Genomic DNA, 16,799 nt, shown 5'->3' on the forward strand with positions numbered 1-16,799 from the left:
TCGGGGGCTGATCCCAGCTCTTACGGGAGTTTGTCTTCTGACTAGGTAGGTTTCCTAGCCTGCCGAGTCTTCTTCTATAAAACGAAGTATCTGATCATCTGACTGCAGGCATGCCTCCACTCTTTAATTTCTTTTCTTTTTTTTTTTTTTTTTTGATGTTTGGGTCACACCTGGTGATGCACAGGGGTTATTCCTGGCTCATGCACTCAGGAACTACTCCTGGCGGTGCTAAGGGGACCATATGGGATGCTGGGGATCAAACCCGGGTTGGCCGCGTGCAAGGCAAACGCCCTACCCGCTGTGCTATCGCTCCAGTCCTCTTTAATTTCTATAATCTCTAAGGCAGTTCAGTTCAAGGCTGAGCTCCCTTTGGGATTTTCAGCACTTGATTCATACACTAACGGGAAGATGGGGGAAAGAAACCACTGCTTTTAGGAATCAGGAATGATTTCACATAGCATGTTATAGAACAAATCTGGAGTCGTCAGATGATACCTGGAACATATGCACACTATTTGAAACCATGCTACATCCTCATTTTCTGAATACTGCTGACATTCAAGGATTAATGTCTATACTATCTGACCACCACCAGATCAAGGAATTTTGAGGGTTTGCAAAAAAGGTTCATATAACAGTGTAAAAAAAAAAGATTTTTTTTCCTTTTTCCTCCTCTCCTCTCCTCTCCCATCCCCTTCCCTCCCCTCCTCTCCTCTCCTTTCCCCAGTAGTACTCAGGAGCTACTCCCAGCTGTTGCTCTAGGGTTGCTCCAGGCAGTGTTTGGGGGACAATATGTGGTATCAGGGACCAAAATAGGGCCTCCTACATGCAAATGTGTGTTCAGCCCGCTGACTTGTCTCTTTGGCCCCTGCACCTAATTCTTTATTGCCATAATAGATGGAATGACCTGGCCACTAATGGAATATTTACTGACAAATATTGACCAGTTTACATTGGTTTTCCTACATTTTTGTTTATTGAGCCACACCCAGGGGACTATATGGGATGCCAGAGACCAAACCTGGGCTGACCACATGCAAGGCAAGCATCTTACCTGGTGTTACTATTTCTCCGCCCCGGTTTTGATAATTATTACAAATTAGGAAGTATACAATAATAGTACAGCAGCATTTGATACCAGACACTGAAAAGAGAGATTTTCTCTAGTAAAGTCTGCTAAATTCTAAGGGTGAAGGGAGGTGTTTGAAAATTATTCTAAGAAACCCACTATTTCCAGAATATTTTCAGAACTTTATATTTTTCCCATGAAATTTCTATTAATGGGAAATAACCTTAAAATTTTATCAAAGCAGGGCTGGAGAGATAGTACAGGGGTAGGGTGTTTGCCTTGCACATGGCCAACCCAGGTTCGATTCCCAGCATCCCATATGGTCCCCCGAGCACCGCCAGGAGTAACTACTGAATGTAGAACCAGGAATAATCCCTATGCATCACCAGGTATGACCCAAAAAGAAAAAAAAAATTATCAAAGCCTACTTAAAATTCCCATAATAGTCAGGGTTATATGTAAATACAGTAAATACATACAGGCAAGAATTCTAAATGGTCACAGGGAGAAAACAATTCATTTTTTTATATATTAAACTCACCAGTGTTATGGCTAAAGTTTTTCTATTATCTATACAGAATTAGGATTATTTTCAGGAAATGTTTAGTAAAACATCCTGATGGCAATGTTTACAGGGGATTGGAAAGAGAGTACAGGGGATAAGTGTTTACATGACTGATATGCAGCCGATCTCTGGCAACAAAGGTCCCCCCCGTCCCCGACACCACTCAGTGCAGCCCAGAAGGCCCCCAGCATGGCTGGGGTGCTCTGGTCTCCCCAGCATTGCAGAGCCTGAGCATCCTGGGGCCCTCGCACTGCACAGTCAGCCCGGCTGGCCAAGAATGAAAGGGAGGAAACCACAACCTGACCTTACCCCTACCCTTTGAGTACCACTAGAGAGCCCCGACCCTGGCACAGTAAGAGAAAAATAATCATGTTTTAAAAAAATTATACATCGAGGCTGGAGAGAGTATAGTAGGTAGGGCATTTGCCTTACACACAGCTGGCCCGGGTTTGAGCCCCAGGACCCCAGCTGGTCACCCCACCAGGAGCGGCCCTTGAGCAGAGAGCCAGGTGTAACTCAGCATTGCCAGGTGTGGCTCAAAGACCAAAAAAATGATTATAAACGATCAAAAGGACATGGATATTGACTCACACTGTAACTTCCCTTTAACACAGGAACCTGGGAGACTGGGACCAGGCGCCAAGTTTAGCTTTCCCTTCTTCCATGAGGACCTGCCGGTAGCAAGCATTCCACAAAGGCTACTGGAATGCGGTCGGGGAGATGGTGCATAGGGCCGGCACAGCTTGCATGCTTTGCAAGTTGGGAGGTCTGGTCTCATCCCAAGCACCGCTTGGTTAGACCCCCAAAATAAAACCAAAATAAACAAATCAACAAAGTAAATAATTAATAAAATAAACAAATAAATAAATACAGCAAAACATAAGACCCATGGTTTCAAAATAGAAATCTCCTGGGTGACGGGAGGGAAAAGGTTTTCTCTCTCAGCCTTTCCTTTCCCCAGCGGCATGGTGACCACCATCTCATAAGGCCCATTAAACAGAGGTACAAGCTTGCAGTGACTCGACTTCTGCAGAAATTTCTCTGGACTTAATTACTAAAATACCAGAAATCCAAAACTGCGTGGCCACAACCTCATGTGCTCTTCATTCTCAGCAGCAATGGAAAACAAATTATCAAATGATGCCTTTTCGGCAGGTCTGATTGTTGGGGGGAAATTCCAAATAATAATAGTGAGTTTTCTGTTGAAATACTGAATGTAATCAAAGTAAAGGGAAAGTAAAGTGAATCAGCCACACAAGTGGGTGGTGGGGGTGGGAGGGAAGGTATACTGGGGTTCTTGGTGGTGGAACACTTGCACTGGTGAAGGGATAGGTGTTTGATCATTGTATGACTGAGACAAACCTGAAAGCTTTGTAACTTTGCACATAGTGATTCAATACAAAATTTATAAAACATGGGGCTGGAATGATAGCACAGTGGGTAAGGCATTTGCCTTGCACGCGGCCGACCCAGGTTCGATTCCCAGCATCCCATGAGGTCCCCTGAGCACCGCCAGGGTAATTCCTGAGTGCAGAGCCAGGAATAACCCCTGTGCATTGCCAGGTGTGATCCAGAAAGAAAAAAAAATTTAAAAAACAAACAAACAAAAAAGAAATCTCCTAGGTGAATTGCCAAGATTAACCTCCGTTGAAACTAAATGAATTCCTATGCAGGGTCTATTGCTGCACAGAACCAGGGTATTCAATTCATTTATAACTCCAAGCTCAAATTCACAGAGGAACACTCATAAGCTGACTGGCATCTTACTTTCACGACTTTGTATGAGGAACTGTCATTTACAAACTGCTTGGGAGAAGGAATCGGAATCCCTTAGGACTGGATGATTTAATCAAAGACCCTTTTGCACTAAACTGTTGAGATATTTTTTGTTGTTGTTCTCTTGGTGCCAGGAATTAAATCCAGGGTCTCCCACGTGCAAGGCATGTGCCATTTAACCCAGCCTTTGCACTGAACCATTGCATGGCTTTAGTTCCCCTGGGGAGGTGAATTCCCACCTGCCAGATTACAGAACTCTGCCCTTCAGACCGCTCAGAATTGCACCTGTGCTTTCCCTGCAACTAGACGCTACAGGAGAAACGTGGCGCTAACTCCACTAACGAAGTCCAGAACACTGGCAGGAGATGATTCTCGGGGTGGGCGATTACTTAAACCAGAGGATCACAGAACAGCCAGCTTTCTCACTCCCATCAGTCCTTCCCAAGCAGGCAATAACCACCAGAGGGGGTGCTGGATCCACCCTGGGGGCTGTGACAGTCTTAACTGGGAGCACTTTCTATTCATTCACTTAAAGACTGATTTCCAAGATCTGGAAGGGTGCCAAGGTAATGGGTAATGTCTGTTTTTTGTTTTTTGGTTTTTTTTTCGGGTTTATTTTTTTTGTTTGTTTTGTTTTTTCTGAAAACAACGTGGGAGTTTGGGCACATCAACCTTACCACGGTAACATTTGGAAGAGGGAGGGATTATCTTGTGGAGTTCAGGGAAACATGTGGTGCTGGAGATCAAAGCGGGATCTCCTGCAATGCAAAGCATGTGCGCCAGCCCCCTGAGCCCGCTTTCTAGGTCCTGGTATGATAATCTTTAGGGCTGGCGCATGAGGTTATCTTGGGGGCAAAGCTATTTAGGACACATACAGTAACTGCAGTCTCTGTTCAGTTTTAAACCTGTATCTTCAGGGAACCGAGTACCAGCTGTCCAATTTCTACAAGACTGAATTTCCGCCCCCCCTCCCCCTTATCTCTTAATTCTAACACACTAACCATAATCTAAATTTTAAGGCTCTTATCACTGTCCTCCCCAAGGGCAGAGAGCTGATAACTAGTCCTTCCAATTTTGTGTTGCTAGATTGGAACACTTACTGTCTCTGTTTTAAATTCTCATCAGATGATTCAAGTTTTTCTAATCAGCGCTAGCTTGCAGGGTTTGCATAGGGAGTGACGGTTTCACTTCCAGGGCCCAGAAACCCGGGAAGCTAATTTGGGTCCAGTGTGAATTATGCTCCAGTGAGGCTTCATGCCATCCAAAGAACGTGCTACATGTATGATCTAAAAATACTGTGCAGAGCAAGCTTCCCTGCCAGGGCGGGCGCAGCTGCTCCTCAGAACTGTCCCCACAACGGTCCCCGCTGTCTGCAGCCCCCCGAGGTGGGAGGCGCCCACGTGCCAGCACTGCTGGGACCTCACCTCGAAGTGCCACTGTCCCATCATCAGAGAGTGTGTTGGGGTCCAGGAACACTCGGGCTTCCCCCTCTAAGGAATCCTGTACATATAATACTCGCTGGTTCTGCAACCCTGTGTTGTAAAAATAGAAATACCTGGAGGAGAGAGAAGGCTTTTGTTTAGTTGGGGGGTTTTCGATTTGTAGAAACCGTGTGCAAAGAACTAAATACACAGAGACAAGGGAAAGAAACACAACACAAAGGTTCGACTGCACACAGGCCAGGCCAGAAGCACAGGCAGTAGCTGGAACACGCCACCTGAACTGTTTTAGATATTCAAACCATGGCCTGCCGTGCTGGACGTGGTACGTGGTACCAACTTTAACATCCGTATTACGGTTCACAGAAGTATGTTAAGCTGCAGTAAATATATTAATATACTTTTACTTATTCATATCCAAAAACACACAGACAGCTAAACAGAGGCAAAGACTGTCTTACAGATGAAAGTTGTAATTACTATTCCAAGAAAGTGTAACATCTGGATGCCACAACAAGATGAAAATTAAGGATCAGCTGGATGGAACCTTGTATGAAACATAGAAATTCACTAATATTAGCAATCCACTAAGAAGGGGACCGATGTTTGTGTATGTATGTACATGCACACACCACACACTGTGGTGTGATTTCATCCCCTCAAAAATGCCACAAAGAATCTACGTTTTTAATTGCCCCATGTTGCTGGGCAGTGGGGGGCATAGGGTCACTTCCGGTGGTGGTAGTCAGGGGGCCAAGTGGTACCAGGGCCCCATGCACCAAATCCTGTGTTCTGTCTTCTCAGCCACATCCCTGGTCCATAAAGATTGTCTTATGTGACCAGTGTGCCTATATGTCTTTGAGTAATAAACTATACAAGCTGTAGTTGACTTTTTCTTTTTAATAAACAGAGCAAATTCTCTAAAATGAAATACTTCTCTAGCCAGCTTACTGAAACCAGGGTCTGTAAGCCACACCTCCCCCTTTCCCCTTTTTTTCCCTGTTGGATCACACCTGGTGATGCTAGGGTTACTTGGGGAACCATATGGGTTGCCAGGGATTAAACCCAGATCGACTGCATGCAAGGCAAACTACCCCATGTACTACACTTTTCCAACCCACATCTAAAATTCCAAAGAAAATTTAGGACAGTGGCTCCAGTGAAACTGAGAAAAAGAACTAAGGAACAAGTTGGTGGGTGAAAAAAGTAAGAACAAGAGGGATGAATAATAAGGCGTTGCCTCTTGGCCCATTTCAATTCTTAGAAGAAATGCATGTAACAAACATTCAAGTAGCATAAGCCAAAGATAATTAATCTTATTGGCAAACAAATCTCTTCTGACATCTATAAATCCTATCTCTCAAATTACTAGTCATAAGAGAACAAGAATTTCCAGTAATCTGGAGTTCTTCTTATGCTAAAGCTCTACTACTTTTCTTAATCCTGACTTGAAGAATTTGGACAGTACCAACAGTCAATAAAGTATCACTTTTATACTTGAGCACAGGACTAAGTTGGTTTCAAAGAATTCAATTCACAAATTAGGTTACTAAGGATTTATCTTTACTAATTTAAGAAATACTCAGAGCAAGAAAGACAAAGGAAAATGGTGAAATGAAATCAAGCTCACATACCGCTTTCCTTTCTTGAAATGGCAACTGTACTTGGGGTAGTCATAGAGCTCAGTCATTCTCTCTTTGTACAGACCGCGGATCGGACATTGCTCGAGGAATGGCACCGTGATCTTGTTCTGGGCCTCCACAAAAGCCTGAAAAAAAAAAAAGCATTACAATGGGACAAGGCAAATCAAACATGAAATGTCCCCCCTCAAATGTTAGCCAGTCACCGAGATCAGCCAAGGACCACTTCCTCAACAACGAAGCAATCTCAACTCACTTCAAATCAGAGTGTTACAAAGCAACGCTGTTTCATTAGCTTAGCTTTACTGACCTGAGACTCGAGAACGCTATGAATCTGCCCAAAAGCGTGCAGCTAGGAAGTGGCTGCGACCATTTTCCACTCCGAACACATTCTCTCACTGCTCCCGGCAGGCACAGTCCATAAACGCTCATACAACACTCATATATCGTATATCCATAAACACTCATATATCACGGCTACTTCTCCTGCTGCCAACCCTTCTTCCCCTGTCCCCGTCCAAGCTGTTGGAGTAAAAGACTCAAAGTTGGTGCTATAGGGTTCCTTAGCATCCGTTTTATGACTTAATTTTCTAATGCCCATGACCTGGTCAACTCCAGGGAACTTTGCAAAAAATTAAAAACATAAAATTAAAAAAAATTAATTTAAATGGATAGCACTGAATAAGAATCTCAACCATGGCTTATAGGAAGACGGCTTGTACGATGGGACAGAGATGGCCTATAAGAAGTCAGGGACTCTGCAACAAAGCCGAGCAAGGAGTTGTTTTTGTTTCACACCGGACCGGCTCTGTCTAACTATCCAGCGCTGATAACTAAGCAGTAAGAAAATTTACAATAGTATTAAAAACCTGACCTCATAAAAATCCACGTGTGACTATCTGGAAGAAATAAAACAAGAATGAATGTGTCGGGCTCTTAATTCAATGGGAGGTTTAATCAGAGATCTGTGAGCAGATTCATTTCTTAGGAGAAAACTTCAGGAAACAACAACAGAACGGAGTTTGAACGGCAGACAAAAATACAATTATTATGAGAGCCTACTTTTGCAAGGATCAGTTAAGGTCTAAGGGCCCATCCTCCCTTGAAAAGATCTTCTACTGAGCTCTCCTACACAAACCACCCACCTCACACCAGAGCACCGAAAGAAAGTTGTTCTAAAAACTCAATAACGTTCAGTATGCGCTCGGAAACTGGAGAGGAAACATGCAAAGGGACTGGGGCCATGCCAGCGTGCTCAGAGCTTACTCCTGGCTTTGCACTGAGGGATCACTCTTGGCAGGGCTGAGGGGACCACCTGGGTTGCTGGGGCTCACACCAGGGTGTGCCACAGGTGAGCCCAATCCCTCCCTGCTGTACTATTAAGGCTCTGACCCCTAAACAACAATTTTTGCAAGTAGACCAAGTCAAGAAAAATAAGACTGCAATGGCTCACTCTGCTTATTTTTATTCAGACAAAATATTCATCCTCCGGTAGTTTGAGAACTTAAGAAAGGCGCCGCCACCGGGAGGTACCCTGCATGCTGCCTGACAAGAGGCTAGCGTCCTCCTAAGAGGAAGACACTTATTCCAGGGAGGGCAGCGTGAGAGGCCCCGTAGGGGTTTTCAGCTGTGGTGAGATGTCGCAGCCCTGCAAAGATGGGGACCAGCAGCAGCAAATGCCAAGGCCCTGGGGCATAGGAGCCCGAGGGCATGAAAGATCAGAGGGTCAGCAAGGCTCAGAGTGGGCAAGGGAGAACACAGCAGTCAACTGCAGACGCAGGCAGGAGCGAGACCACGTAGCACAGATGGGAACCCATGGGGTCGCGCCTGCTCGAACCATAGTGCAAACCAGGTCGGAATGTGGAAGAACAAGTGTGCAACCTTGTCACTTTCTCAACTCTTTTTAGGAGAGGGGGGAGGGAGGGCTGGCAGGGGTGGGGGTGGGGGGAAGACTTCGTACCCTGTTGTGCTTCTTCGGGTTTATTCCTAGTTCTGGCTTCAGGGATCACTTGGGGTTCGGGAAAGCTATATGGTGCTGGGACTCAACCCACGCTGGCCAAAGGCAAGAGCCTTGACTCCTGCACTCTCTGTCTCTCTGTCTCTGTCTCTCTCTCTTTCTGTATGTCTCTGTCTCTCTCTGTCTCTCTGTCTCTGTCTTTCTTTCTGTATGTCTCTGTCTCTCTCTTTCTCTCTGTCTCTGTCTCTCTCTCTTTCTGTATGTCTCTGTCTCTCTCTGTGTCTCTGTCTCTCTGTCTCTGTCTCTGTCTCTGTCTCTCTCTCATCTTACAAATTTTGAGCAGGTCACACCCAGAGTTGCTCGAGGGACAGGGAGGCTGCTCCTGGGCCAAACTGGGGCTGGCTACACGCAAGGTAAGCGCCTTAACCACTGTTCTCTCCCTCTCCCTCTCCCTCCTCCCCTCTCTCCCTCCCTTCTCCCCTCCCTCCCTCCATCCCTCTCTCCCTTTCTCTCTCTCTGTTTCCCTTTTACGAAGCCCACCCATTCAATAGGGGAGCTAAAGGAGGGCAGTTAGGACCTTGGGGGCAGCAGCTCATGGAGGGACACGGTCTGTACAGTAAGTGGCACAGCCACTGGGCTGGGGGCAGGGCAGAGAAAAGGGCATGCAGCCCTCCAGGGCACGGCCTGACTCCCACAAGGGCCTCACCAGCACATACTAAGTAGATGGCAAGTGACGAGGCAGCAGGACTGACCCGGGCCCCTCCACTGGGGGAGGGGGGTGCGAGGTGCCCTGCAGATATGTCCGTCCCCCTCCTTATCCATGCCCAGAGGAGCCGCAGAGCTGCTCTCATAGTACAATCCCAGCTGCTACAAGCCATTGGGCTCCAGCTCAAAGAGACACATTGTTGAGTTTTTTTTTCACCCTACTAAAAAAGATACATCAGCTTTCCTTGTTAAAACGTCCATTTTCTGCTAAAACTAGACACACTGGCTTTTCTCTTTAAAAAAATGCCCATAAAACCACTGTAGCAGGCGTAATACTGCTCCTGAAGAATTCTAGGGTGGTACATCCAAATCTGTCACCTCCCACCCACAAACGTTAGTCCCTGACTTTAAATAGAGCAATACTTAAAAGACTGCCTGCAATCTTCCAACTCAAATAACGACACAGCAAAATCAGTGCTCAAGGAGCTAAAATGGCTCAAGTGCTTTCTTAACACGTATCACTACACCTGGGGAATTCCCCTGCCCTTTTTTTTAAAGGGGGGAAGAAGGTGCACCCAGAGATGCTCAAGGCTTACTCCAAGCATCAATCACTCCTGGAGATATGATGCTCAGGGACTGAACCTGGGTTGGCAACAAGCAAGGCAAGGGACTAAACCCCTTCCTGGGGGTTCTAGAAGTCCTAGTTCTCCAGCCCATGAAAACTCAAATCCTTTTTTTTTTTTTTTTTTTTTTTTTTTTTTTTTTTTTTGCTTTTTGGGTCACACCCAGCGATGCTCAGGGGTTACTCCTGGCTTTGCACTCAGGAATTACTCCTGGCGGTGCTTGGGGGACCATATGGGATGCCGGGGATCGAACCCGGGTCGGCCGCGTGCAAGGCAAACGCCCTACCCGCTGTGCTATCGCTCCGGCCCCTCAAATCCTTTTTTATGACGGGGATAGAAAACTTTCTGTACAGGGGCTCTTAGGAGTTCATCATATGCCAGTCATAGTTCTTATCATTTAACCTGGAAAACATCTACCTGGCCATTTTTACGGATTTAATCATCTGGATTCTTGGTCTAAATATTAGGACACACATCTGTGGGGAAGGGAGAACATGAATAAGGAGAGAGAAAAACACGAGAGGCGGGACTATGGGATAGAGAAGCAGAGTGGGGAGTAAGTGAAAACTCTGTTCTCCTAGGCCCTTCGTCACCCACCATCCCACACAGGAGGATGTTAGAAAAAAATGGAATTCTGAGAGTCCATTCAGGTCACCTGTCACAGACTCCTACAGCGACACACGGGTCTGATTTGGCAGTGTCTGATGAATAGGAAGACACTTCCCTGGCAATCAGCAACTGCACAAAGGTTAAGAACCTCCGCCTTTCATTCAATAGTTCAACAAAAAATTCACTATTATTATTTGGAGTCTGTCCCCCCCCCCCCCCCCCCGCCAAAGTCAGACCTACTGGAAAGTAAGCATTTGATAATTTGTTAAGAGATATGAGGTCGTGTGGCCACAAGAGCGGCTTCGAGGGTTTGGATTTCTGTATTTATAGTGAGTTTTTTGTTGAAATATTGAATGTAATCAAAGTAAAGAGAAAGTAAAGTGGAATTTAACAGCTACACAGATGGTTTGGGGAGAGGTTTACTGTGGTTCTTGGTGGTGGAATATGTGCACTGGTGAAGGGATGGGTGTTTGAGCATTGTGTAACTGAGACTTAAGCCTGAAAGCATTGTAACTCCACATATAATTCAATAAAAAAAATAATAAATTAAAAAAAAAACCCTCAGCCTTTCTCATTTCATTAGAAAGCTACAAATCGAGGTTGCAGTCATGAGAGATGATTAACATCCAGGGGCCTGCTGCCCACCATGGTGCCAGCAGGTAACAAGATTGTAGGAATTAAACTGTCAGGAGGGCCCAGACATGGCGTAAAGGGCTCGGTGCGACTTTCACAGGCAGAAGACCCCTGGGTTGGGTCCCTCTGTCAGGGTGCGAGCACCACTGCGAGTTGTAAATGACAAACACCCAAGCACCAAAACTCAATAACAACAACAACAAAAGGACCAAATCTCATGTTAAATGTTCTTTCCATCTGTCACTGTCACTGTCGTCCTGTTGCTCATCAATTCGTTCGAGCGGGCACCAGTAACGTCTCCATTGTAAGACTTGTTACTGTTTTTGGCATAGTGAATACGCCATGGGGAGCTGGCCAGGCTCTCCAAGAGGGGCAGAAGAATCGAACCCAGTTCAGCCGCGTGCAAGTCAAGCACCCTATCCGCTGTGCTACTGCTGCAGTCCATAGTAGAATATGAAAAAAAGGAAGGAAAGAAAGGAAGGAAGAAAGCAAGAAACAAATGTAGTAGGCAAAGCACAGTTCAGTTTGGGGGCTGGATAATCCTTCACCCTAATTTCAAAAGTGATTTTTTTAAGCTGTCTTTATATGTACTATGTTTTGATTCAGAAAAATCTCTCTTCTTTTCACAATTTTTACCTAGGAATAAAATGACAGAATTACTCGTGAAATGTACAAACAACACCATAATCTCACGAGAGGAATTAGGAATAAAGAAAGGGCTGCCGTGGAACAAGAAAACAATTCCCAGGAGAGGGCTGGGAAGGCTGGGGGGAGGGGGGCATAGGCAGTCAGGGTGACCAGGACGGGGCTGGAGTGATAGTACAGCCTGTAGAGCACTTGCATGTGGCCGCCCTTATTTCGATCCCCAGCATCCCATTTGGTCCCAAAGCACTGCCAGGAGTTATTTCATATTTGCAGGGCCAGGAGTGACCCCTGAGCACCACCAGATGTGCTCCCTCCCCCCCAAAAAAAAGATGGCCATGAGGAAGGGTGGCCAAGAAAGTGGCCCCAAAGGTACAGGCCTTGCATGCACAAGACCTGAGTTTGATACCCAGCTGAGCACTGCGGGGTGTGGCTCTGGGGTCCCCTACACTGCTGGGCCCAGCAATTAACCATTAGGACAGGCACTTCCCGGGGCTCTCAAAAGAAAATAATAGAAAATTAAAAATATGTGTCAGCTCATTTGTGGAATATAAAGTAACAGACTGGGAGACCAACACCCAAGAACAGTAGAGATAAGCACCAGGAGGATTACTCCACAGCTTAGAAGCTGGCCTTGCATGCTGGGGGGGAAAGCAGTTCAGACAGAGAAGGGACTACCAAGTAAAGGGTGCTAGGAGGGCCTGCTCGGGATGGAAGATGCGGCCTGAAAGCAGACTACAGACCGAACATGATGGCCACTTAATACCTCTACTTCAAATCACAACACCCAAAAGGAGAGAGAGAGAGCAAAAGGGAATGCCCTGCCACAGAGGCCGGCTGGGTGAGTGGGGGGAGGATGGGGTGGGGGCAGTTGGGAGGGATGCTGGGACCATTGGTGGTGGAGAATTGGGCACTGGACCATTGGTGGAGAAACGGACACTCGACCATTGTATGACTGAAACTCAAGCATGAATGTTTGTAAGTCTGTCACCGTACCTCACGGTGATTCACTAATAAAAATTTTTTAAAAAATGTGTGTCGGGAGGAGAGATGGGACTAGGGATGTGGCTCAACCACAGAGCACTTTGTCATGCAGGCATCTCTGACAGGTTGTGGGTTCAATCTCCAGTAGCACATCAAAGGCAGAGAGATAGGACAGCGGGTCGTATACTATCTAGGTAGTATAGATTGTAAAGTTCTTGCCTTGCATGTGGTCATCCCAAGTTCTATCCTCAGCACCCCCTAAGGTCCCCTGAGTGACCAGGAGTGATCCCTGAGCACTGCTGGGGATGAGCCAAACACCAAAAGGAAAAAGAGAAAAAGATACACAGAGGGACTTGTAGTTGGGACCCACTCAGTTATAGAAATGACCTTCCTCCACTCTTGTCCTGCACCAGTAAGAATACACACACTGCAAGTCACATCCCACACACTTTGAGGACTTTCTGCTGCCAACTGGGTATAAGCAGTAATTAAATAATGTAACTACTCAGTTACATTTGGACTCATATATAAGTACATGTAAATGTGGATGACTTACTAAAGCACCCATCAAGGCCCAGTGGGAAATCAGGATGGCCGGAGGGAGCAGCGCCCCTTGGAGGCCAGAGAACTGAGCACCAGTGAGCTGGTCTGAGGCTCGTTCTCACCACACAGGTGGTGGCTGGCTCTAGTGTCACTGCATGCGGGAATGTTCTGGCACGGACCCAGAGACAAGCGTTCACTGCCTGGGTATGCTGGGTGCTATCAGGCAGGACCACGCCAAGGTGCCTCTTATCCAGACGAGGTGCTCCAGATCCAGGCACGAAGGTGGGGTCTGGAGAGTGACTGTGATCCATCAGTGAGTCTGGGGCTGCTCTTCTGTCTCGCTCAACTCTGGGTGTTTCTAGGTACCGGAAGTAGGCACAACAACCATGTGTCTGAAGGAACATTACGAACTACGCTAACCTCTTCCTATGGCCTTAATAAAAAGTAGCCCTGCTTACGCTGTCAGGAGGACAGTCTTGGCATCAATTCTCTGCAGGCGGCGGGCAATAAGGAGAACTCACTCAAGTGACCAAAATCTTCCTTCAGGGACAGGGGACAGGCCCTGGAAGGTAGACGTGATCTCATCCTCTGGGGCAGTAAGGGCTGTGTGAGCCTTCGAGAGGAGAGGCAGGGCCCCTCCTTTCCTGCCGCAGGGGACAGGGTGCTGGGAGGCAAGCCATCAGAGAAAGGCAGATGAGCTAAGAGGCAAAAGGGGGAAGTTTCCAGAAATATCACACACACACACACACACACACACACACACACACACACACACACACACATGCTTCTGGATCCAGTCCAGCCCCTGGTCCTCAATTACGTGAGCTACTTAGCTCCTTTCTTGAGGAGCGCGTCAGAGCTGGGCTGCGGGCCCCCTCATCCAGACTTCTAACCCAGTTCTTCCCAGTGACCTTAGGTCGGCGAGTAAACAGGCGCTGGGAGGGCAGGAGAGCGGGGAGAGGAGGAAGTGAAAGGCAACTTACCCAAGGGCAGGCCAGGGAAGGGAAGGCTGGAAAAGCGATGTGCTCTGAAGGCGGTCTATCAGAGTGTGAGGAACAGGGGGTGAAGGGTGGGGGGAGGAATAAACTACATCTTCAAACAGAAAATGTTTTTAAAAATAATGAGCTGGGGGGGAAAATCTTCAGCGGGGCGTGACTGGGGGGGTTGGAGCACAGCAGTCCACAGTGCTCAAATTCTAGTCCTGGTTCTGGTTTTGTGCTCATGAGCACCCCCTGGTGGTGCTTGTAGGACCTTATGTGATCCCGTGGATCAAATGTGCAGAGGGGCTGAATGCCAGGGTAAGTGACTTACCCCAGAACTGGAACATTAAGAGTGTAACAACTGAGCAGTGCTCAGGGGATCAGGTGGCCAGGGAATGAATCCCAGGCTCCTCCACGCAAAGCCCTTAGAGGTATTTCCCTGGCCTCCTAGAACTACTGCATTTAAGAAGAACAAAAACATCCAAAAGTCTTTTCAAAGCAAATGAAGAAAACAGGAGAAACATCACGGGTAGCCAAAATTAGAAATGTTAAAAAGCATACGCCCACGAATATAAAGAATAAAGTCATGACAAGAAATATTCCACATCATTCCAAGCTAGCGAATTTTAAGCTCTCAAAGACCTGGACAATTTTCTAGGAAGTGCAAACTAAAATTGATCCAAATGGAAGGTGTGACCAAAATAATAACCCCAAGAGGAACTAGAGGAAGAGAGCCCAAGAATTAATTGTAATAAGGGAATTATTCCCATAAAGTTCTAAAGATGAGGTCTTTCAAATTACTAGGGAGATCATTTCCAAGCCATTGAAACTGCTCAATTATAAACGCAATCACAATCATTCACTAAACATCCACTGTATCTACCACTTTGCTGCATGGTTCAAAAAGCTCTGGCTTAATTTTCACCACAGTCACACAACGGTTTTCTCCAAATTATAAATCAGAAAATGATAGCTTAGAGACTTGAAAAAAAAAAAACCACCAACTAATGTCTCACATTGTGTAAAACTGTGAAGATTCAAGAGGATTCAAACCTGTTTTTCTACTTCTAAAGCTGCTCATTAAATGATAATTATTCGCTATTGCCTTCCCATAAACAAACAGGTTCCAAGATCTGTAAGAGTTCTCATTAGTGGCTGGGTGTGTGTGTGGGAGGAGGAAGGTGGGGAGAGGGAGGGGGAGAAGGGCAGGAAGAGTAGAGGTATGAGGGGTTGAGAGAGAATAGGGTAGGAAAAAAAAGTTCTGGATGGAGAAACAAGTCAGAAAGCAACACCATATCCAGTTCAGTGGCAGTCAGCACAGGGACAAGGTCAAGGAGAAGGTGGGCGATTTCACAGAGCTCCAGAGCACGGGGACTGGCAGAGAGCTCACTTTCAAATCAGTCCCAGAATACAGGAGAGTCCTCAAGCCTTTGTGATGACACAGGTCTTGGTTTCCCCCAGAGAGGTGACCCTCCTACGAACAAATATGCTCTGAACAACAGGGAGAGATCTATTAGCACTTTCTGCCTTGAAAGGAGGTGCCTTATGGATGAAAGGTCTGGTTTTGTCTCTGAGCACACCGAAGCATTCTCTAGGGCATTTTTCCTCCAGCTCTCTGGGTAAATCTTAAGATTGACCAGGTGAGGTATTTAGAAAGCAGGTTTCCACTGAAACCAGGTGCTTCAAACTTAGAGGCTGAGGGCCAAAGAGAGAGTACAGCAGGGAAGGCACTTGCTTTGCACGTGGTCCAACCACACCCCTCATTCAAACATAAAATTTGAGCATTCTTTTTTTTTTCTTTTGGGGTCACACCCAGCGATGCACAGGGGTCACTCCTGGCTCTGCACTCAAGAATTACCCCTGGCGGTGCTCAGGGGACCATATGGGATGCTGGGAATCAAACCCAGGTCGGCCGTGTGCAAGGCAAGCGCCCTACCCACTGTACTATTGCTCCAGTCCCTGAACATTCATTTTCTTAAACAAGTGTCACCATGTATGTTATGACCAAGTTTTCCCCTGGACATGGCATAAAGGGATGGTGAAAGAATTTCAGATACCTAAGTAAGAGAAAGCCAAGAGGCTGGGGAAAGTCTGAGTTCTTTAAGTTCCTTCTTTGTTCTGTAACAAGTGTTTTCCTAAAGACACCACCTTGCTGCTAGTATTTGTCGTGCAAAATCTGTACATCAGAAGTTTCCAAACTAGTTCAGCCAATTGCCTCCTATTCAGTAAAAAAACCTTCTCATCAGCCCCCATAGAATCCCATCTCTACACTAACAGAAAGAGTGTACCCAAGGCTATTGCTGTTTGGCCCTGGATTTTTCCAGCACCCCTTCAGGGTGGATCACTCACTTTGGGGAGCACTGCTACTGATAATCAAAGCAGAGCAGAGTAACTGGTTACTGGGAGAGCCCGGTGGTGAATGAACACCAGCATTTTTAGTATCACCTGCTCCCTTTTTTGTAGGAGGGTGGGGTTAAGAGAAGGTCACACCCAGCAATGTTCAGGGGTTACTCCCGGTGGTGCTCAGGGGACAGGATTTGAACCTGGGTCAGATGCATGCAAGGCAAATGCCCTACTACCTGCATGAAAGGCAAATGCCTTACTACCTTGCTCCAGCCCCCGCCTACTCCTGAA

At 46.6% G+C, this 16,799-nt stretch overlaps 1 protein-coding gene across 1 annotated transcript in view; it reads right to left on the bottom strand.

Annotated features, from left to right (window-relative positions):
* Positions 1 to 16,799, bottom strand: part of PREP (prolyl endopeptidase) — a 139,695-nt gene that overhangs the window by 102,875 nt on the left and 20,021 nt on the right. The window contains exons 3-4 of the mRNA XM_055136906.1: positions 6,484 to 6,617; positions 4,835 to 4,965 (exon numbers count right to left, since the gene is read on the bottom strand). Coding sequence (XP_054992881.1) covers positions 4,835 to 4,965; positions 6,484 to 6,617 — 265 coding nt within the window. The remainder of the gene's footprint in view (positions 1 to 4,834; positions 4,966 to 6,483; positions 6,618 to 16,799) is intronic.

This window comes from Sorex araneus, chromosome 4 (assembly GCF_027595985.1).
Source record: "Sorex araneus isolate mSorAra2 chromosome 4, mSorAra2.pri, whole genome shotgun sequence".
Lineage (NCBI taxonomy): Eukaryota > Metazoa > Chordata > Mammalia > Eulipotyphla > Soricidae > Sorex > Sorex araneus.